At 26.3% G+C, this 24,783-nt stretch overlaps 1 protein-coding gene across 1 annotated transcript in view; it reads left to right on the top strand.

The window, feature by feature from the left end:
- slo (calcium-activated potassium channel slo) overlaps nucleotides 1–24,783 on the top strand; it is a 537,563-nt gene that overhangs the window by 229,808 nt on the left and 282,972 nt on the right. Inside the window, exon 7 of the mRNA XM_075360629.1 lies at nucleotides 20,932–21,023. Coding sequence (XP_075216744.1) covers nucleotides 20,932–21,023 — 92 coding nt within the window. The remainder of the gene's footprint in view (nucleotides 1–20,931; nucleotides 21,024–24,783) is intronic.

Genomic DNA, 24,783 nt, shown 5'->3' with positions numbered 1-24,783 from the left:
CAAAACATATATTTATTATCTTTTCTGAAATTCTTTGTGGTATATGAATGCTTACGTAAGTGTTGTATACAACAAATTGTAATGCTAATAATAATATATTATAATAATTGCTAATAATAATATAATATAATATATTGTAATGGTAATAATGCTAATAATCTCAACTTTTAAAAACCAAATTAAGTATATATGCAAATAAGTAACTACAACATTTATATTACACAAAGCACTCAATACATTTAAACAATAAGGAATTATCAAACTAAATTTGATAAAAATAATGCACTAAAAGAACAAGCACAGCAGAGGTCAAGTGATATTAATTATTTAACTGCACACTAAAGGAGTTTCTTTATGTATGAAAACTTACAACATCAAATAAAGGAACTCTGTGAATAGTTCTGCAAAATCCCTCTAGATAAACACATTCTTATACTTTTATAAATCTATTTAATTTTGTTTTAATTTTTTAAACTAAATGGAAACCAAAATTACAAAATTTTACATTAAGATAAAGGCTTCTTCAAAAGATGGTTACCAGGTCATAATATGTTTTGGTTCCTTGGTCTGATGCTTATAGGTTAATTCATTTTTCTATAAGTAACAGTCATCACCTATACTAACTTTACTTTTGATAACATTAACAAACAACAGTGATATACAATTTCAGATCTCTTTTAAGATAAATAAAACTTCTGGTTTCCATAATTTTTTTTCTAATTATTACAGTATCTTTTCCAGCTAAAATCATATCAACTTGATTTATAAAATAAAAATTTGTATGAAGACTGAAATATTTTGTAATCTTGTTTCTGTTTTTATTAACTTTCCAAAGTGTAATAACAGTTTTTAAAATAACTCCTTGTTGATACCTGGTATGTAAATATAACTTAAACAATGTATATAATATTTATACTCTTTTAAATTTAAATATAATTTAAAAAGAGTCTTAAATGTTCATAGCATTCTTAATACCATATTACAAATATTTTAATTATTTCTTTGACTTTGTAAATTTAGAAATTTTGTACGTTATAACTTTTTATTTAAGTAACTATATTATTACTAAAGTTTATTTCTTTATTTCATCATCATCATTTTCATCATCTCATTGTTTTTATCTTGAACCATACAGATCTCTCTCAGTATATTCGTACTAGCGTTTTAATTATATTTTTATATTTTATAGTTCTTTATCTGCTGTGCATTATAGCTTGTGAAGCTTTATCTGATTTTTTTATAACGTTTTTACTCAAATCATTTAATATAACTCTTAAAAGAAGAAAAGCATTTTTTTAATATATTTTGTCCTTAAATTAAACTTTTGTACTTATTTTAAACTTTATTAGTTACATTAAATTCATTTCATACAGCATTTTAGGTATATCAAAATGTGTACCTATTGGTCTACTGAATAAGAAGACTGGTAAAATGCCAGCAAAATTTTACTGTAATTTTTTTGTGCAAAAGTAGTACTATTTTTATCAGCAAGACAATTAAATTCTGGTTTATTCTGCAACATTGTCTTAGTTTCTTTTCCACTTACATCTAATATTCATATTTTGAAGAGTTTTTTGGTCTGAATTCTAGAGTAATTTTCCGTGAATTCTTCATAGGTGGTAAATTCAGAGTTCTACTGTCTTAAGAACTTATTGCTGAATCAGTCAGTTCCTAATCACTATAGAAACTATTATGTAATCTGATTCATGTGTGGAAAAATTCAGTCATCTAAGAAATAATTTTTAATTTGATTACTGATGACATTTTCCTTCTGAAAAATTTAATGTTAACTACTTTTGATTTTTATGTTGGATGAATGAGTTAATGTTGACATCAGCTTGTGTTTTCCTTTCTTTATAAAACATTTTGTAATGTTCTTAAAAAAAAAGAACTGGTCTTGAAGTAGTAATAATCCTGTTGTTATTTTTTATTATAAGTCAACCTTTTTTAAATCATTTGTCCATAACATCACCTTCAACATCAAACCATTTAGAAGAGCCAAGACAGTTGCATTTAATTTTCTTATGAGATGAGATTTATTTTTTAAAGTTGATGTATTTGGTAGAGCAAGATTTTCTATTTTACTTGTGTATTAAATGAGTAGTTCATATTAGAAAAGGTTTATCACGTGATTTATTTAAAAAATTACTTGGAGAATTATACATATTAATGATTACTTGCTTGTTATCAAAAGAATCGCAACTTAGGAAATGATTGATTTCCTTGTAAAAACAATGGTGTCAGTTCGTATGTTACCATTCAAATAATACTTTGTTTTATTTTTTTTGTTAGATAAAAATTAACAAATGACCTAACATGGAGAAAACATTTGGTAAATGTAGCTTTTGTGTATTTTATTTCCTTTTACTTCTTCAAAAGAAACATACTAAACTGCATTTCTGAACTTTTAAGACTGGCAGTTTTCTATATTTGTAAGGAAAGCTACAGAACGTGTGAGTTAGCATTAATTCATTCATCAGGTGTAAAAGTTAAGATGAATTTTTACATGAAATATATTAATTTCAAATATGGTTTCATATATATTAATTTCATATATTTATCAATTTCATTAAAGAACGCTCCTTTTTTGATCATGAGTTACTATAGATAGCTGCAAAAGCATTTGAAAACAGTATGATGTAATATTTTTTTAAACATTATATAAAGATAAATTCAATTTGGTTTATCATTAAAAATGTATGGTTTTGTAATTTTCACCACCAACTGTAATGAATCAAAATGTTGATGAAATATTACAATTTGTGAAATAGAAACAACCATGACACATGACAGTACCTATTTTGCTGGACTCTCACTTTGTATTTTTCAGGAAGCATTTTATGTGATAGACTTGTTCTAACATGAAATATTTGCTAAGTAGAATTAAATGTTAAAATAAATTTTATCCTGTAATAAGAAGTCATCAATCAACATTTGCAGGTTTCCTCAACCCCTAGTAATCACTATGCTTAGCAGGCTTGTGAATGTAAATTTTTTAAATAAATCAATGACTTTTATTTATTTATTTAATTTTGTTTAGTTCAAAAAGTTTATCTCTACTTTAAATGAAGTTTTTTAATTTATTGATTTGTAATTTTTCTTTTGTATTTTTACCTACTTTCTATAAAATATGTAAATTTTGTTTGTTAGTGCCTATTTCAGTAATTTGTTAATTCTATAAAAATGTTGGTTACTTTCATATAGATAAAGATTTTTTTAAAGATCTAAGTTAGTTTGTAATTCTGTAAAAATTCATATTTCTCATTTGTAGTTTGATAACAGAAGATATGCCTAACTAATAAGTACAATTACACTTTAAACTGCTTTTCTCTCTTTTTTGAGGTATATTTTATTTTAAAATACAAGCATTATTAGTTTACTTGAATGAATTTCATACACAGTTGTAATTTTCTGTGACAAGTGCGGTCTACTTTGAATAAGCATAATTATATATTTGCTTTTTTTTTCTGGTGTACTGATTTAAACAGAAGTATTAGTCGTATTTTGTACATTATTTGTAGTAACGTGAACAGTTTCAGTTTTGCATTCTATATTTTTTTTTTGGAATGAAATTTTAATTATTAATTTAACCTTTTGCATCCTTATTACTTACTTTTTATGCTTAATTTCGTTTGAAAATGAAGTTTTAGTTTTTTTTATTTCTGTAAAATTGATATGAAATTAAAAATAGATTTTGTGTATAACATTGCTTTAATGTTGAGTGGAGGATCTGAAACAATTATGGAGGATTGGAATATTCTAATTACTGAAAATTATTACTACCCAGTTTGTGTAATTTTTTTTACACAATTTAAGACAAACTCTTCTACTTATGTTAGTTTTTATATTTACTGCACCACAGTTGCAGTGTATTATTCTCAAATTCATTGTTGTTTTCTTATTGTAGAAAAATAACGGCGAAAGTCGTTCAAAGTATTGTGTTTCACTCACCTTCAGTCATTAAATTTACTTTTACATTAGGCGAACTCATCAAACACAAGTATTATACAGTCTCACTTTGTGATTTGTTTCAAAGCTTTTGTATTTGCTCCATTTTTCTTCTTTTTTTTTCTTTAATTGCCTCCAGATATGATATAATAAGAATGCAAAAGGGTTTTTTACTTAAATTAATATGTTAAAGAGCCATTTGACTTAAAACAAGTCTAATAATAAACAGATTAATATGCTTGAGATCATTCATAAATTGCATCTAGTGTTAATTTTTATACTTTTTTTCTATCATTGTACTCTTTGTAACTTATAATTGTGTAATTTATTTTTCTCCCTCAACCAGTTACATCATAAATTGATCATCTGTTATTATTTTTAAATTTTATTATTATTATTCAGGTTAAATATTTTTAATTCACCTATGGTATTGTTTTATGACGTTAATGGTACTTAACATTATACTTGTATTATAGAAGTATAATTTATACTTATATTATAAACCTTACTTATGTAAGGTTCAACTCTGTTTCTTAAATAGTGAAAGAATCAAAGCGAAATCATGGTTAATAGAAATCCTAGTTTTTAAAATACAAATTTTATTCACCAAAATATATAATTAATGATAATGGCATACCCAACTGGCTGTATCAAGTTATTGATAATTTAGATTAATTTAGCATTTGTTAAATGTCATAACCAAAATGATTGTTTAGGCTGATGTGATGGGTCACAGGTCACTCCCCAAACAATTGACATAGCCATCCTTGAAAATAACATGCAACCTCATTTGGCTTATGAGGTGGAGTTAAGAGTGAAGTGGTTTTCTGCTTCCTTCTCCACTAAGCCAAATATATGGTTGCACAGGAGCTTGCCAAGCCTACCAAAAAAAAAAAAAAAATGATTGATATTCAGCCCTACAATCAGACATACAGTCACTACTTATACATTTTGTTCACTACAAGGACTTGCTGTGAAGTGAATATCATTTTACTAGTGATGAAAAGAAAGCAACTCTGACTGGTGCTCTTTTTACCTCAGGTAAAAGGTCAGCTGTGTGTGATGTGTTTTATATCTGTGATATCCATATTAGCGTGGGAGATAGTATAAAGCAACTGATTAATAGAATTTCCATTGAGAAACGATACATTGTATAGATGACATACAATGTATCAACTCAACAGGAGAAAAAATAAGTAATAATTATTATTAATAAAAATAATATTATGGACCGTGTAATTAAATTGTGTGATTAATATTAAATTAACACATTGCAATTAAAATGTATTACTCTTATTCTGATTGAATCTCAACAACTATACCAAGCTTCCCATGTAGATAATTTTAAGGTTTTTTGTAATTATTATTGACTTGGTTTCTAAAATTTAAAGGTCAATTGCATTGATATAAAATATAATAATATTAATAATAATACATAAATACGTATGGTTTACAATACATACATCTTGTTACATTAGGATATCTAAGTTTTCTTGACATCTTTATATTACGTATTGCTGCTCCTCCACTATCACTATGATGTTATTTGTGAATGATCACCTAGCTTAAATATCTTTGCTCACTGTGTACTGTGTTTGTTCTGGCTTAAATTATTTTAAAACTTATTTTTCTTTTCATGTATTCCACATATACGCTAATTTATGCCAAATTGTTGTTGATACTATAAAAATAAGTACAGACAAGGCTAAAATAACTTTATATTTAATCAGCCTTGTAGGAGAGCTTTTATGGAAAAAGTGTTACAAAAAACACCAGAATGTATGGTTTATGTTAGTTTCATTATTGATGTTATAATAACAATAATAATAATAATAATTTATATTTTAATCTGCTACATTAGAGCTAGCTACTCTGAGCATTTATTACAAAAAAAAAATTTTTTTCAATCTTTACTGTTTTTATTTCTTCTTATACGTATGTATTATTTAAATAGAAATTTATTTTCAACTATTCTCATTTTATTTTTAGGTAAAACGTTATCACTTTCTATCTTGTTTTCTTATAATTTTTTTTCATTTTTAAAAAAATTAAAATTACATATTTTTATAGTTAGAATTATTTTGTCAATTTAAAATTTTAGAAAATAATTTTGTTGACTGGTAAATAATTTAGTTGTATTAAACATTTAATCTGTGTTTTAACAGTACATTTGGTTCTGTAGCTTGCAGAAATATATTATTCTAAAAATTTATAACATATATCTGTGTATATATATATATATGAGCATTTTCAAACTATTTTTTGTTTATTTTAAACTATTTTTAGAATATTTATGTGCTGTATATTTTTTAAAGAAGATTTTGGTAAATTATTCACTTCTTTTGGCGTATTACTTCTCTTCAGTGCTGCCTAGGTTTTATAAAACAACTGTTGGTTATGATGGTGATGGATAAACCATTTTTTGATAGACATTTGCTTGTTTGTTAGCATTATTCATATATTCAGCAGATAGTGCATTTAAACTAACGACAACTATTTGACTTCTTTCTTAACAATTCATTTAAATTTGCACGTAGTTTAATATATATATATATATATTTTTTAATAATCTTATATTTAATATGGTTATTATTTTTTTTGTTTAAGTTGAAATTTTTTCTATTCAGAAGTTTAAAAATTAAAATTTCTGATTAATATGTAGCTGTTGAGTGTGTTAATTTTTAAAATTTTAAAATTAATTATTACATTTTTACCTCAAGGAAAATTATGATAAGGCTTAATTGTGTTAGGGATTTATTATTTTTGCAATTAAATTAATACTTTATGCTAAAATTGTAGCATAAAAATGAATTTCTTGTTGTCTGTCATTCAGTTTATTTTTCTTATTTAAGTTGAATTTTTATTACAATGAGTTAACGGTACCAACTCATTCACTTACTCTAAAAAGCAACTCCTTCCTTGTATTGCAGTGTGCTTGTGTATTTATTTTTTCATTTCATAGTATAAAAAATTTTAGCTTTATGTATTGAATTACTATTTAATAGTTGTGTTATTTGTTAAACACAAATTCCTTATGACACGGATAAAATTACATTTATATTATATATTCTTAAGTAAAATCTTATTTTTTCTTGATAAAAATTAAATTTTAGCTTTAATTACTAGCTTTTTTGCTTTTGATTACAAGGGTGATCTCTTATAGATACTTCTGCTTAAGAGTAAAATTAAAATGATTTCCTTATAATTAAAGTAAACATTATTTATTCACATAATTATTTAAACTAGAGATAAAAGATTATTTTTCTATATAATCCTCATTGAGTTCAAGACATGTCAGGGCACTGGAAAGAATTTTGTTATAATATGCTATTCAATTGATACATATCTTTCTTATAACTTCTTCATATTTCCACCTTTTTACTGCCCAAAAACTCTGTATGTTTTGGGAAACATTCTGAATATCCTTATAAAGCTCATCAGTAGTGACTCATCTGTTTTCAAAAATATGTGTATCAATTTTTTTAATTTATCTCTTTGTATGGATACATCATATTACACAATCTAGATGTTTCATCATGAACATGTGTTCTTCCTACACAAATAGCTGATTCTGCTTAAGGACATTTTGTTATTCATGACATCTCCATGCACTTTGATGAATTGATTGGTTTTTACCTCAAGGAGATTGGACAAGTGTTATACTTTCTTAGCACAAATATATAGGAATGTAGTTGCTTAAATAGTATGAATGTCTAGGTAATGTTTAAAGTAACAGTTTTTTGTTCTGCAGTTACCAGTGAATGACTGCTTCATTTCTGACTGCTGTGATCATGGTCACTTTCATGTTTGCTGTGGCTGTCAACTCATTGTTAAAATCATTATAAATTTTATTAAATTTAATGCACATATTCAATGTCCCAGCATGTAGTGGAAATATGACTGGGGGGATGTGGTGTTGGTTGTCAGCCTTTGAAGCATCTCTAGCCACTCACCTGCATTGAATGCAATCTCACCTGAGTGTCCAAACATTTTTACTTTACAAATGAGCTTAATCGCACTATTTAAGCAATTACTTTTCTACACCTTTATATTAAGTTGTAAAATTTTTGCTGTTAAGTCAGTAAGGTTCTGGTCAAAATTACTTAAACTTTTTTTTTTACCGAAAAAAACAAGAAAAAATAAATTCTGTTGTAAATATACATTAATTGATCTACATAGCCATACACCATTAAAATTAAGTCAAATATGCTAGTAATTCACAAGTGAAATATTTTTCTTGTTAGTTTTCATTTCCAAATTATTGCAAAACTGTTAGAATATTGCTCAGGCTTACCATTTTTTCATATATTACGTTCTTCTTTCATACATAATAATAATTTGAATGACAGCCTGCTTTGAAATTGATTAAACAAAAAATTTTTATTGTCTTTAGCATCTTGTTATGTCTTCCTGTAAAAAGTTTTGTAATAAAAATTACAACTGGAGATAAAATAGAATTAGATTGAAGTTTTGTGTGCATTTTGTAGAACTTATTTTACTTTTCAACTCACTTTTGTTTTCATTTGTCTGTTCTATCTTTTATTGTTTAGGATCATCACAATATTTTGTTTGACTGTTTTTGAACTTGGTACTTGTAAAGATGCTTTATTTCAGCTTGAGGTATTCTGGTTGTAAGCCTTTTCTAATCAGAAGAAAATTTCTTTTTGACTGAGATCTTACTTTTTCAATAATATATAACAGCATAGAATTTTTATTTGTATTAATTTTCTGTGTTTATTGATACACTCCATTTTATCTATCTGGTAAAAACAATGACCTGTAAATTGATAAAAATAATATTTGTGTTACTACTTTTTGGTTCCTGCCCACCAATAAATGTCCATTACATCTTATTTTATTTGGATGGTATGTATAACCATCACTTGTAACTAAAATATGATAACCTACTCCATTCTTTATTATTCTAATCATTTCAGTTTCTTTCAAACTGTATTTTTTTTTCAATGATCTCCTAAAAACATTTCTATTTCTTCAATGTTCTAACCACTTTGGTAGAATTTATTCTGTTCTTTAATGAGGTTTATATTTTTCTTTTGGTTCAATTGTACGTAAGAACTGTATTCTAAGAATTGTATTAAGAACTGTCTTATCTAAATTCAGGATAGCAGTTGTCTCTGACTGAAAATTATATCGTTGTTCATTATAAATGTTTGCTAGGAATTAACATTACAGTTTTAATAAGAATTAAAAAAAAAAATTGTTTAAAGTATATCATAATATATTTCTGGAGTAACCTTAATCCAACTACTGAACATAACTTTTCAAATCCTCTAGTTTTCATTCTATCAAATAAACTTAATCCATCAACTTTTTTTAAATTTTTAGTTTTAGAAATTAAAAATTGTCATTAAAACTTCTATGAGGTTTGATATTATGCAAATTATCATAGATTGGTATAATATAAACCATAATTTTATCTTCCGAATGTTATAATTATTTCTATTTTTTATTGTGAAGTAATCTTATGAAATTTTCTGTCTGTGAACCAATATTTATGTCAGGCATTCTGTTAAATTTTCAGCATAACTATATTTCACAGAAGTTTTTTAAATAGTATTATTGTTACTCTTTAAACTTCTCTTTAGAAGTTTAAAAATGGAAATGAATAAATTTCAGGATATTACAACTTCTTTTCAATCTATTTGTCCCTTGTATTTTTTCTTATATTATATTTTCATGGTAAAAAACTACTAAAGTATTGTACAATCAAGGATAATTTGACCAGTGTTGGAGCTCTTCCTAGATAAGATTTAATATTTCCTTATTAATTTAATAACAAACTGTTATTATGGAAAGAGTTGAAAACCAAAAAAATTTCTTTAACTGTGCCTATTAAAGGGCATTGTACCTATGTCCCTGTACAATTTAATTTATTTGTATTTTGGTTATAAACATATTCAACCAGTGTTAAACCTTTTTATAAAGTCTATAGAAAAATGTTTTGTTTTAACTTTTTATGATAATCAAATTTAATAGCTAAATTAACACAGTTTTAACTTCTGCTTTGTAAAATTTAAATTACTTATTTGTATGAAATGTTACACTTCAGATCAGATCTTTGCCTTCAGTAAAATATGGCTCTAATTTTTTACTATAGTTGAATACTTTTTGTTTTATGCAAAATAGAACATTTTTCCTAGCATCGATCATGGAATTATTTATTTAGTGATTTTATTTTGTTAATGGACCAAATTAATCAAATTAACTTCCTTTTTTTAAACTTAATTAGTGTAGTTGTATACTGTGTTAATTAATAACAAAAACTTGTATTACATTATTTAATAGTATTAGGTTTATTTATTTTTAAAATAAATATATTTTTCTCTTAGATCAGATTCTTTTTAGTGAAAATTTAAATGTCATTAAAAATAAAACCAAAATAAAATCCATTCTGAGAGAGTAATAATTTGATTTTCACCATATTAATGATTTGTAAATGAAAGTGTAAACTATTAGGATTATTTTAATTTAAAATTTTTTATTGAATTTTTCTACCCATATAACAAAAAATGTTGTGTTTTCTTTCAACAACAGAAAGAACTTATACTGATTTCAAATTCATAATATTTTTAAATATGGGTTTTAATATTTAAGTATGAATTAGCCTTTTATATTTATGTTTTCTATTATATTTGTAAAAAACTTAGAATGTGCATGAAAATTTGAAGTATACTATTCTTCCTTAAACTATTTTATGTTACTGCTGTGGAGTATTTCATGAATTTATTGCTAATACTATTTTTCTTTCTGTTAATCTGTCGCTTTTCATGTAATCTTAAAGACAATGCCCTATCAATATTCATATGTGTTATTTTTTATTTTAGATCAAATAAAGATAGTGTTTTTAATATTTTTAAATTCAGAATTTAGTTTTGATGTTGTACATGGCAGAGGAATAGTGCAGGAAACTCAATTTTGTTTTCTGTCTTCATTGATTTATGGTGATTTTTATAGCATTGGAACCTAATATTGTTCATTTATTTTTTTGATTCATCCTTTGTACATCATTAATAATAATAATAATATTATTATTGTTATTATTATTATTATTATCTATTCTCACATATGAAATAATGTAAGATAATTGTTTGCTGCTAACATTAGTTGTTTTGAATCTTAAATAAATAAATAAATGAAGGAAGTGTTAAGCTGTATTAATTAATTTATTTATTTATAGTTTTATTTAACCTTTCTATTCATGTCTTAAGCTCTTTTTTTTATCTTTTTTATAATTTATATCACAATAATTATTAAATCATATTACTTTTACATGTATAAAATTTCATTCAAAATTATTGTTATTACTGATTTCATAACTTATTAACTGTGCATTGAAATAGTGACAGCTCATTGTTAGATTCTTTTTTCAAGCATTTGGAACTCAGCCTTTGTGAGCATAATCCACTGTTAAATTTGGAAAATTGAAGGAAGTTTTTTACTACAGTTATTATGTTAATTATTTGTGTCAGAGTTATGCTGTTATAAAATATTTGTCAGCTGGATGAAGTAAATTCTATTTAAATTCTCAGTATTCGCAATGTTCGGAAAATGTGTGCTAAAGAAGTTTAAAAAGTTCATTTAAAAAATGGAATGAAGCTATATTTACAGTAAAATTCTAACCGATATAACATTGTATAACTAGAACATTTTAGGATTTGAAGTGAGATTCATAACTTGAGACATAAGTTGTTATTAAAAGTCAAATAAATTATTTATAAATTATAAAAAGTCAGTTGTTATTAGATGTGTGAAATGAAGAACCTTTTGGATCTAAGGACAATGTAGTGGTGTCTTCTTAGTGTAAGCATTTCAACTCTGCAAGATTACTGTTAAGTATATTGTGACATAACCAGTTATTAGTGTTGGTTATGAGCTAAAATTGAAGTTATAATTCTAGTGAACTGATAGCTAATTCACCTTATTGTCTTAACATATCACCTTGTTTTCTTAGCTTTCATATGTTTTATAATTGACAGTTAGTGTGTGAAAATATATTAAAAATAATGCAGTGCTTGAAAAATAAAATCGTGTCTTTTATTTTAAGCAACGAACATGTAGGAGTAGTTTAAATGTGTTCCTTTACTCTCTTTAATCTTAATTGAACAATGATGAAAAATTTTTTTTATTTGTATATTTCAGGTTTTAGATAGATTTCACAAGAAAGCTACCTATTGTAATGGGTACCATGATTCGACTTCCGGAAAATTTTGACATATTTTTGTGTTTGACATCCCCCCAGACCCCACCGTTAGCTCAAATGTTTATATATACATTTACAGATATTTCACTTTCTTGTGGATAACTACTGTAATTTTGCACCAATTACTTTCAAATTGTTTCTTAAAACTTAACTCGTCCCAAAATCTTGGTCGAGTTCATTAATAGTCAAAATCGGACCATGGGGTGGAAATGGGAGGGCTTTTTTGAAAAAACAAAATATTTCTATAACTTTCTTATTAAATAAAATATCGAATTCGTTCCTATTAGTTAGAATAACTTCCTACTATTCTTTGGATAAGGGCCTAAAACTTATGTAAGTAAAGTTTTTTGATATCAATTGGCCCAGGTGGTGGAAAAAATGGAGTTTCGAAGACAAAAAAGAATCATACCTCCGTTCATAGGCACAGTATTGAATCAGTTTAAAATGGTTGTTAGTCCTCTAAACATTACCTAAAACTTCTGTCTGAAGAATTTTTGATATGACCAACTCTTACAGCAAGGGATGGCCAAAATGTTGCTGGAATTGTAAGAAGATGGAGCTTGTCATTTGCTAAACATGTGAAACTTTTTTCACATGCAATCACTGTCGTATTGAGTAAATTTGAAGTTTTTTTTAACTTAAGGTGGAAATCTTTTTCATACCCTACTTAGTGCTGGTGAAATCTACCTTCGCCTTCCGGTGTGCCGAAAGGGATTTTTTATTTTGTGAAAAATATTTTATTTTAAAATTATTAGAAATTTCTATTAAAGTTATTATGTTAATTTATTTAATACTTATATGTTAAGTGAAATTTTTCGTATTAATTAAAAGAAATATATATATATATATATATATATATATATATATATATATATATGTATATATGTATATAATATAAAAGTTATGACATCATGATATTGTTATTCTTATTTAAAAAGTTCTTTGATTCTTGTGTATACATCTATAATTGTTTATATATGTATAAACATGTAGCAAGTAAGAAGTAAGTTAATGCTTAGATTTATTACTTAAAATCTGTATGTGCTTTATTAAGTATATTCATCAAATAATTTAAGGTAAGATACAAAGGTAAGACAAACAAATTCTTATGGTAAGATATTTTCATTTACTTAAATTACTTATGGTTTTCATTTCTAACCTTTTTTTTATATTGTTTGGTATTTTATTTGGAATGATTCCATGATATTTTTAATAACTCTTTAAGATATGTTTGTTTTTGTTTTTAAATTCTTTTTTTTACAAGTGTTCATTATATATATTTTATTTTATGTACATATTTTTTCTTACAAATTAATACACTGCAACAAACAAAAATTACACGTAGGTTTAGTTCTTAAATGAACTAAGCCTAAGTGTAATTCACTGATTAATTCACTTTCATTATAATATGAATTCATATTCAACTCATTTTTCCTCAGTTTATGGAATTTTATCTGTCATCATGAACCATCCTTGTTGCAAAATTTTATCATTAATTGATTTTCTAACCTGAAATAAGTACTACTTAGTTGTTTCACCATCCCAGAAAAGTTGGTTTTATCATTTGTTTAAAATGTTTCTTTTTCATGTGTAAAATCTATCTTTGTGGCAAGTTAGATTTATTTAACTAGACCATTATTCGTCTTGAGCAGCTGAATATTACTTTTCATGTGATTTTTAATTTCTAGAGTAGATTGTTTAATTTTTTCAGAGGTTTTAGACTTCCTCATAATAGTAAATTATACATTATTCTATTCAAAATCCATTTGCAAAAATGGATTTTTCCTGTTAAGGAATTTTTATATGTCTTCCAGTTGGGTTATCATATGATTAAGTTCTTTTTTAAAAAAGTATTACTTTTCCTTTCCTCAATTGATCAAAATTATATCAGTTTTGATATTTAACAGTAGAGAATTGTCAGTTGCCAGATTATTTTTTTTTTAGATAATTAGAGATAATAATATTAATTAGAAAACTGTTTATTGCTGCAGTTCTTTTGTCTTCCTATTTGTAATTATACATTAGATGTTTCCTTTAATTACATTCTTTGTGATTAAGATCATTATAATTATGTTATTATAAAGTAATGATAATAGATGGGCAAAGAAAAAACTGTGCTAAATAGAATAATGGAAATGAAACTAAATAGAAAATACTCAAAAATTAAAAAAAAAAATTAAAAATTCTCAAAAACATATTAAAACTATAGTACCTATATTTTGATTGTTTAACAATCATTGACGATATATTGGAAATCAGGTACTATAAATTGAAAAAATAATAGATAACAAATAAAAAAAAACTATAAAAAATAAAAAAAAAAAACAGTATTTGTACTGAATTAATAAAGATTGAGCTCTATAATGGATATGAATTCAGTGAAAATTGAAGTAATGTATGCAATAGAAATTATTGATTTAATTGATTTTGGAAAGTTTGCCCAGTGGCAAAATTAATTTTACTGTATTAGCAATGTCATAAGCATTGTTTCCAGAAAAAAATGACATCATTAAGATGATGACAGTTAAGATAGTGTTTCCACTATATCTCATGATACTTTTTTTTATATTTATGTCTATCATTTTTTGTATTTACTTTTTTTAATTATAGTATATACAAGAAAATATTTAACAGTTAATAATTACTCAGTATTATGTACAAAAAATTTTCACCAGATTTCGATTTGTTGAGTGAGGTACTGGTGCTCTTCCCATCAGTTATCTACTGGTCACTATTTTGAAATGGAAAATTTTATGAAAATTTATTATTACATTTGTCTTTCTACCTAATAACAAAGCACTTTACTGAAAATTTCATTAAAATAAAATAAAATTAAAGTTCTGCTAAAATAAAATTAAAGAGTTTTTGAACATTTTCTGTTTCTGATTTTATTCTAGTCAGGTTGCAATCAGTCTTCGTTGTTATTAGTTACTGTTGTTGCCAGCCATATTGTTTTTTCTAAAAATGTATCTAACCATTCCATTTGTCTATGATTCATTGGTAGTGATTAGTGAGAAATATACTTGAACACAATTGAAGCAATAAGGTAGAATATTTAAATGTATAATGTTCAATCGAGTAATCTGTTGGAAGTTAGAATATTATGATAGTTGCGATGTATGTAGTTTGACTGTGGTAGTTTTTTTTAATGATATTGCTTAGATTGTTGAACAATAAAAGAAGTTTTAATAATAAAATTGTTATTTCATATTTTTGGATAATTTTAGGTTGTATTTTTTTAACATCCTGAAAAATATAAGGTAATTTCATTATGGTAGTTTTGTGCACTCTTTAACAAGATATCTTATGGTGTTAGTACTGCACTCTTCCGCTAATTGTATTTGAAGTACTCTAGTTCATATATGTAGATTTCAGTTGTTTATGAAACTCTCCATTTTTTATACATACATTATTTATTTAGTTCGTGAGGGTTCACTGCATCAAAAAAGTTACTTTTTTCATCAATGACATTTTTAAAACATTGTTTACTTTAGCATTGAATTAAAATATTTGTAAACCAAGTTAAAGGACAGTTTTATCTTGTATCTAAATTATCTTTTATTCTGATGTACGTAATTGGATAAAAAATTATTTCCTCAATTTTATCTCTTATTTGATTAATTTTTAGTTATTTACATTTCATATTTTGTATTATCTGATAACAACAATTTCAGGTATAAATTTACTGCATGTTAATTAAAATTATTAATTTATATATTGATAACAGAATTTTGTTTCAATTTTTATAAATTTGTAGCAAGTTTTTTTATGCATGAGTGGAGTTTAGAGATATAATTTAAATACCTTAATGAATGGCAGTGATTCTCAACAGATACCACTAGCACTGTTTGAAACTGAAACTTATTGTTTTCTGTTGAAAAATTGTAGTTCTTTTATAAAAAGTGAAAAACCGTTTGTTTATATTTAGTAATTATATTTCTTGGTTTGTTGGTTACAAAACAGTCTGAATGAATTTTATCTTGAAATTGGAAAACTAACTAGGAGATGATCATCAGTTTATTCATTACACAGAAATAAAGAGGTTAACAAATTTAAGTTAAATTGACCAATAATTTACTATGAATGTTATTCTTATGTGGTAAGTAAGAGTCATTTGTTTAATTCAGAACTTATGTGTTTGGTATTTCAGAAACTTATGCAGAAGTTATTTTTAGCTTTAAAGAGAAGCTTATAAGATTAATGAGTTTCTAATGTCCTCTTTATAAGCAAATTCTTTATAAATTTTTCTTCAGTTTGTATTTTGTAAAAAGCCTCACTTTAAAACTGTTTTTGAGGCTTCAGGACCTGTCCAGGTTATATATTCAAACACTGCATGATTTATATAATTTTTGCCATATTTAATGTGTAGTGGACTTTTTGTTCCAGTTTGTTGAGTTAATGATTTTTCCAAGCTCTGTCCACTATTTCCATCTTACGCTTGATATCTCTGTGTGTTCTTTTCTACTAAGTAATATGAAAACTTATATTCTGTTTTTTTTTTGTGTAGTATTTATATGACTTTGATAAATCTATTCTTTGGTTTAGCATTTGTCACAATCATACCAGTTTAGTTTGGATATCCTTGAATGATTATTAATCCAATACTAGAATGTGAATTTTTCTTGTTTTATTCTTTTTTCCCGAAGGAAACAAAAAAATAAAAATAAAATTTACTGTATTAAATACATACCCTTTCTGGGATATAAATTTCATGCTATAATAACTGTAATAAATATTGTGTATAAAACACTGCAAGGAAATATTTTGCAAGCATTTAAAAATGACCCTGTCAACTTGCTGCAAAAATATGAAAAGTACAGACATGTTAAGAATAATATATAATGCTTATTAAATGAAAAAATGTAGAAAATACATATACTCTTTAATTGCATTCTCACTGTATTCTTAAATACTTGTTCTTTTTTTTAAATAATCCTGTCCAGAAAAGGAAAATTTATTATCATTTTTTCTGAACATTATGTAAATTGGCTAGTATTTAAGAACAGTATGATGGTTTTTTTTTTACCTTCAGTTGTTTGACTGGTTTGATGCAGCTCTCTAATATTCTCTATCTAGTACCAGTCGTTTCATTTCAGTATCCCCCCTACATCCTACATCCCACATCCCTAACAATTTGTTTTAAATATTCCAAACATTGCCTGCCTGCACAATTTTTTCCTTCTACCAGTCCCTCCAATATTAAAGCGACTTCCAGGATGCCTTAATATGTGGCCTATAAGTTCTCTTATAAGTTGCTCTTATAAGAGCAACTCTTATAAGTTGCTCTTCTTTTAATTATATCTTTCCAAATGCTTCTTTTATCATCAATTTGCCACAACACCATTTCTCACTTTATCAACCCATCTGATTTTTAACATTCTCCTATAGCACCACATATCAAAAGCTTCTAATCTTTTCTTCTCACATACTCTGATCATCCAAGTTACACTTCCATATAAAGCTATGCTCCAAACATATACTTCCAAAAATCTTTTCCTGACGTTTAAATTAATTTTTGATGTAAAAAAATTATATCTCTGACTGATGACTCCGTTTCATCTGTACTATTCGGCATTTTATATTGCTAAGTTTTGCAGTCGATGAGTTGATTTCTAATCTTAATCATGATATAATTTATCTGATGCCTTGCAGTATCGCCTGGCTTGTTCCATGTGTATATTCTTCTATTATGATTTTTAAACTGGGTGTTGGCAATTACTAAATTATACTTCGTCCAAAACTATAAGTTGGTCGCATCTTTCATTCCTTTTGCCCAGCCTGTATTCACCCACTATATTTCCTTCCTTGCCTTTTCCAATGCTTGCATTCCAATCTCCAACTATTATTAAACTTTCATCTCCTTTTATGTGTTTAATTGCTTCGTCAATTTCTTCATATACACACTACCTCATCATCTTCATGGGCGCTTGTAGGCATATGTACGTTAACAATTGTTGTCAGTTTAGGTTTTGATTTTATCCTTATTACAATGATTCTATTACTATGCATTTTGAAATTCTCTAATCTCTTTCCTATCTTCTTATTCATTATGAAACGTACTCCTGCCTTCCCATTATTTGAAGCTAAGTTAATTATTTAAAATCTCCTGACCAAAAGTCATTTTCCTCTTCCCATCGAATCTTGCTAATTCCTACTATATCTACATTCATCCTATTCATTTCCCTCTTTAAATTTTCTAACCTACCAACCTTTTTTAGACTTCTAACATTCCACTCCAACTCGTAGAATGTTATTTTTTAATTTTCTGTGACCCCCTTCCTTAGTAATCCCCACCCGGAGATCCAAATGAAGGATTAGTTTACCTCCGGAATATTTTACCAAGGAAGGCGCCTCTATCTTTGTTATATGAAAATGCAGAAAGCTACATTTTCTTGGAAAAAAAAAAGCAGTTGTAGATTTCCATTGCTTTCAGCTGCGTAGTAGACAGAGGATTGAGTGATGTTGATATGGCCCTTTAAGTCGTCCTGAACTATGCCCTTAACCACCACTGAAAGAGCTGCTGCCCTCATTTAGGAATCATTCCTTAGTCTGGCTCTCAACAGATAGCTCTTTGATATGGTTGCACCTTCGGTCCAGTTACTTTGTATCACTGAGCACTCAAGCCCCCTCCCATTGGCAAAGTCTCATGATTCATAGAGGGAGCAGTATGATATATTGCCCAATATTTCTTTTTTTAAAATCTTAAAAATTGTGATTGATAAAAAATCTATAAATATTAATCAGTATATTACTTATACACATAATTTTTTCTTCTCGGAAAACTGGTTTAAAAGATATGTATAATAATTCTCCATTAAAATGTATTTGTTTTTAAGAATGAATTAATGACAGACTGATATGAACATCTTGTTACTAATTATTTTTTATGATTGCATATCTGTTGAGAATCACTGCATTAAATTTCATTTGTGTTTGAAGTTTTTTCCCAAACTAACTGTCTGCAAATGGAATTGGTAAATAAAGATATTTTGAAGGTAGACAATTTTGTTTAGTTTATGAATGCTGTTTTGTTTTTAGATTATATTTATTTGTTTGGTTAATATTTTTATTAACAGTTTTTTTAATCCACTCACAAGTATAATATACACTTTTTACTCTCACTTAGGTTGGTTTGCGTTACTGTTTTCACAACTTTTGAGATATTTGGTGGCAAACCTTTTTTCTTACTTTTTTTTTAATATATGCCCCTTGGTTGATTTTTTATTTTATTTTTATTGAAACCTAATAAAATGCATTGTTTTTATCACCAGTATCTAGTGTTATATTTATTTTTGTCATTATGTGATTACTTATGTTGGATTCTTTGTTTTAATGACATCAGCCTTTATTTATTCTGTCATATTACAGTATAAAGATTGTTATATTTTGTTTAATAATGAAAATGATTCAAGTTACATTATTTCTGGTAATGTAACATATTTCTTCATTTTGCAATCAAAATTGATGTGATAATATATTGATATCGGATATAAATGGTACTGAAGATTAAGAATGAAATATTATTTTGTTATTTTTTATCATTTTTACTTACAAGATGACTAAAGATTTATTACAGGTATATTAATATTTTTATTTTTAAAAAAGAAGAGAAATAATTGACATAGTTTACATATAATATTGGATATCTTCATATCTTTTTGCTGTACAAATGTTCCAAGACTATGTTGTTATCTACAATGATGACATTGATTAGATTGTCTGGTAACAGGCCTTTAAATATATATGAAAAAAAAAATAAAAAGTATGCATAAATATTCTGTAAAAAAGTATATCTTTTAAAATAGAATTATCTCCTTTAATCTTTTTTCTCAGTATTCTAATTTTTGTCAGACTATCTTCTTTTTGTACAAGACTAGTAAAAATATTTCCTTATTTAAACTGAAGCATTTATCTCATGAAATAACAGCATTTTTTTCATTAATTTAAGTTGGGAACAATATAAATAAGTGTAAGGTGTAATTTTAAACTACATTTAAATATAATAGCAGCTACTGTTTTTAATTTTCTTTTACAAATAATATATAGAGCAGGAGCCATTATTTGTAAGTATAAATATATTCTTTAATGTATATATAATTATTGATATATTTAGAAAAAGTTTGTTATTTTAAATCATTGTCTTCACTTTTATATCAACTATAACATTAACTCAACAAGTGTTTTCATATTATTTTTTTCTGATTTTAGTAAAGAATGCATTCATTTTAAGCAATTGATTTTATAATTATTGTACTTGTTAAAATATCAGTTTTTATCACTTTCTGTGGCAGTCTGTTCAGTTTCTGCCTCGTAATGCTAAATTTGAAAGGAGTATTAAAAATAATACATTTTTGTTTTGCTATTCCTAATGTGCACAATGCACTTGTTCAATTTGTGAACAGTAAGCAACCCCATAGTCCAATGAGATGATATGCATGACGTATAAATGAGAGTAGTCTTGTACAGACTTAGGCTGACCATTCCTGAGATGTGTAGTTAATTGAACCCTAACCAATAAAGTACATTAGTATCCTCTCTCTCGTATTCAGATTTATATAAAAGTAACTTATCTTTACTGGAATTTAAACCTCAGAACTTTTGACTTGAAAATCAGCTGATAAACAGCTGATTAAAATAGCTTTAAAAATAATACTTGAGTTAATAAATAAAGGCTGATGACATCTTGTTTGGATGAGTATGGCTAATTAGTTATAACACAGCATGTTACCCATGTGCATTATGATATGTGTGTTTTTTCATAGGCAATGTTTGCAAGTAGTATTCCTGAAATAATAGAACTGGTAGGCACTAGATCAAAGTATGGTGGTGAATTCAAGAGAGAGCATGGAAAAAGGTACAGTAACAGTTGACTGATAGAGTAAGAAACATTTGATATCCCATCTGCAATTTGCCACACCATATCTATTTATTTATAATTTTTGAGTTTCTTATTTTTATTAATCTTTAATTTAAAAATAGTAATTATTTTCTAAGAATTAATTTATCAGTGTAAAATTTTAAAAGAGTACACAAAGAATTAACATTGTAAGACCAATTTAAAACTATTTAGGCTATAATTACAATTTTAAAATAAACTTTCATAAATGTAAATCACTTTACTTGGAGGGTGGAGGCTTTTTTACATTGATGTCTACATACCTTCAGTTCTGAGATCGATGTTCTTCTAAGATATAATAACATTATGAAGGGAGTTTAGTGGTGTAGAATGCACTTTAAAAATTACAAGCATGACAGTGGAGGGCTTGGCTGAAGCAACTATATTGTTTGTTTTAGATTTCTTGCTGATATGTCCTACCTGTTATTAGTCCATTTATTATTACATAAACAATCAATATAACTGTCTCTTTAACAGAATTATTCTGTATCGGATAGCTTGAAGACTTTTGGAGTATTATATAAGTAACATCATGTAGGTGATAATGCATATTACTGTAACATTGATGTTTTAATGCAAGGGTCTGTAAACACCATCATAAATAGTCATCCACTTATAAAATAAAACTTAATAATATTTTATGTAAATCCCTTTTACACAATCTTTTTAAAAGATTTTTTCATTCCTTGATCCGCTTAATTTTATTAGTTATTAATTTGGAAAGAATTTCTTATCTTTTGTAATACCCTAAAATACTAGTGTTAGTAAATATGGAATGGTTTATTTCAGTGGGATATCTTAATAATATTTTAGTTATAATTTTTTTATTGTGGGTAAAATGTTTAGTGTTATAATTATGTTATTTATTTTATTTTTACATATTATTTTTATAAGTAAGCTGGTAATATGATTGACGAGTTATTTTATTCAGTGGCCAGACATCTGTATTATATGCATTTGAATTTATTGTAATACTTAGTTTATTCAATAATAAACAGTGCAGCAATGAAATGGGAAATTATTAAAATGCATTAAGTTGATAAATTTATTCTCATAAATTCCAGTGTGATTGTTTATACTGATCCTGCAAATAAGTTGAACATCATTTTGAAGGAAATTTGGAACTTAATTTTGAATATTAAAGAAAAATTTGTTGCCAAATAAGTTGAGTTTAAAATACTGCAATGGTTGTTTACAAAAATTAAGTTTTTGCTCGATGGATGGGGTAGCAGGAGCAAGCTCAACCCTCAAAACACTATAGATACTGAGATTATATATCACTATCATTATGATAGTGTACTTTTATTTTTAAATTCTTTTTTATTTACTAAATATCATATTTTATTTTTATAGTAAGTTATGTGTAATAATTTTTTTTTTATAATGAATGTTGTTACATTTGTGAAGTATGATTTTTCATTAAAGTTAAAAGTGACAGATTTTGCAAAAGTTGCATATCACTGATTAATTATGATGTTAAAAAACTTGTTTATGATTAGTAGTAAAATGAAGAAGTTTATTTTTAATATATCTGTAATAAGTTTATTTAAAATTAATAATATTAAGGCCAAAATGCTTTTTTTATTTAAGCAAAGTGTGTTGGCCTGAGTACCACATAACAAAATGGAAACATAAAAACTGATAAAACAGCTAATTAATACATATTGTGCTATGCATCCCTATGTATTGAAATAGGCTATAGTTAATGATCAACATTCAAAAATCTTACAATTAAGATATCAATGAATAATTTTTTTTGTAAGTTATATTAATAACAATTAAATGAAAATATATCCCTATACTACCCCTTAGACTCAATTTTCTTAACATCTGGTACTGTTTGTATTATACAATTTATATAAACATTGTGTATCCACTTGCCAACAATTGTGAGTATTGACTATCCAAGTGTTTTTATTCATCCATCATCATGGATTACTGATTAATTATGAATTTTATAGTTGTGTATATAAATTTTTATTAATGGAAATTAAAATGAAAATAAAATTTAAAATTATTATGTTCATAACAGTTGATTATCAATAGTTAAAATAAGTCAACGTTAAAAGAAAAACGTCTTGTCAGTAAGGTGTTAACAACTGTTATGTAATATAAATTGAATCAGTTAGCCAACCTATTAATTAATATTTATTGTATACTTTGCTTGAATAAATAATTATTTCAAATCTGATTTGTTCATCTATAAGTTTATTATTTATTATTCATAAATATACACACACACACATACACATACTAGTTTTATGAGTGTTATTAGTGTATTCCAATAAAAAACATTTCTTAGAATTTTGTTTTTAACAAAGTATTTTCATTTAAATTATATTTTAATAAACTAATCTAGAAAAATAAGAATGGTGTTATTTCAAAACGTGATTAAATTTATCCATGCTTTTGTAATTTTATCTTTGGTTCTGAGATCACAACTTAGATGCTTAGATTTACAGTGTTTATATTGCATAATTATAGTACTTAAGGACAGTTAAGAAAAATTAAAGTACTTAATTATGCACTAAAGGAACATGACATTTACTTTTTGCCCATCACAGCTTTGCCTACATTTAAAAAAAATCAGTATTTTTGACAAATGTTTACTGTGGTGTTAAATGGCAGATTTAACTGAACATTAAAAATCAATATAGTATTAATTTTACGAGGGCAAGTCAAAAAGTAAAGTGAAATTAAAAAAATCAATGTATTTGTTTGTACTTACATAAATGATATATGCATTATTTTTCAACATCATCCCCTCCTACTTCTATGCACTTAGTCCATCTTTTAACGAGCTTTTGAATTCCTTCCTGGAAGAAGGTTTTCTGTCTGGTGTGCAGAAAGGTTTTCACCACTTCTATGGTCTCTTCATCAGATCGATAATGATTTCCTTGCAACACTTCTTTTAATGGGCCAAAAAAATAAAACTCAGTTGGACCCAGGTCTGAACTGCATGGAGGGTGGTCCAGCAGATGAAAACCGAGATCTTGAAGCCAAAGTACTGGTTTTTTTTGGCCGTATGAGGTCAAGTGTTATCCTGAAGCAAAATAACACCTTTAGAAAGTTTACCACGTCTTCTGGATTTGATTTTTTGCTTCAGTAAATGCAATTGCTCACAGTAGTTGTTGTTTACTGATTCACCTTTAGATGTGAAGTAAACCAAACGTGAATCTTCCATATCGCAGAATATTGTTATCATCATCTTTCATGCAGGCATCCGAGTTTTGAACTTTTTTGTTGTGCAAAATGTAGGAATGTTTCCACACTAAACTTTGTCATGTATTCTCGGGTTCAAAGTGATAGACCCATTTTTCATCAACGGTTGAAATTCGCTTAAGAAATGAGTCTCCTTCATCTTCATAACACTTCAAAAACTTCTGGGAAATTTTCAGACGATTCTCTTTGTGGATGCTGGTCAATTGAAGTGGAGCCCAGCAAGCACAGAATTTTTGAAAGTTTAAAGAATCATGGATGATTGAAAATGCTGAGCCATGGCTTACATTCAACCTGCAATGTCATCAACTGTAATTCGTCGATTACTGAGAATCACTTGTTTAACCGGTTCAATATTGTTGTTAGTCTTTGAAGTGGAAGGTCTTTGAAGGAGAAATCTATCATTTTTAAATTGATCAGTCCATTCATACATCTTGCTTCCACTCAAACAACTCTCTCCATATTGCTGCTGCATTTGACAAATAATCTCTGCTTGTTT

This window comes from Lycorma delicatula, chromosome 3 (genome assembly GCF_047948215.1).
Source record: "Lycorma delicatula isolate Av1 chromosome 3, ASM4794821v1, whole genome shotgun sequence".
Classification (NCBI taxonomy): domain Eukaryota; kingdom Metazoa; phylum Arthropoda; class Insecta; order Hemiptera; family Fulgoridae; genus Lycorma; species Lycorma delicatula.
The sequence above is the reverse complement of the archived record's forward strand: the minus strand, read 5'-3'. Positions and strand labels throughout refer to the sequence as shown.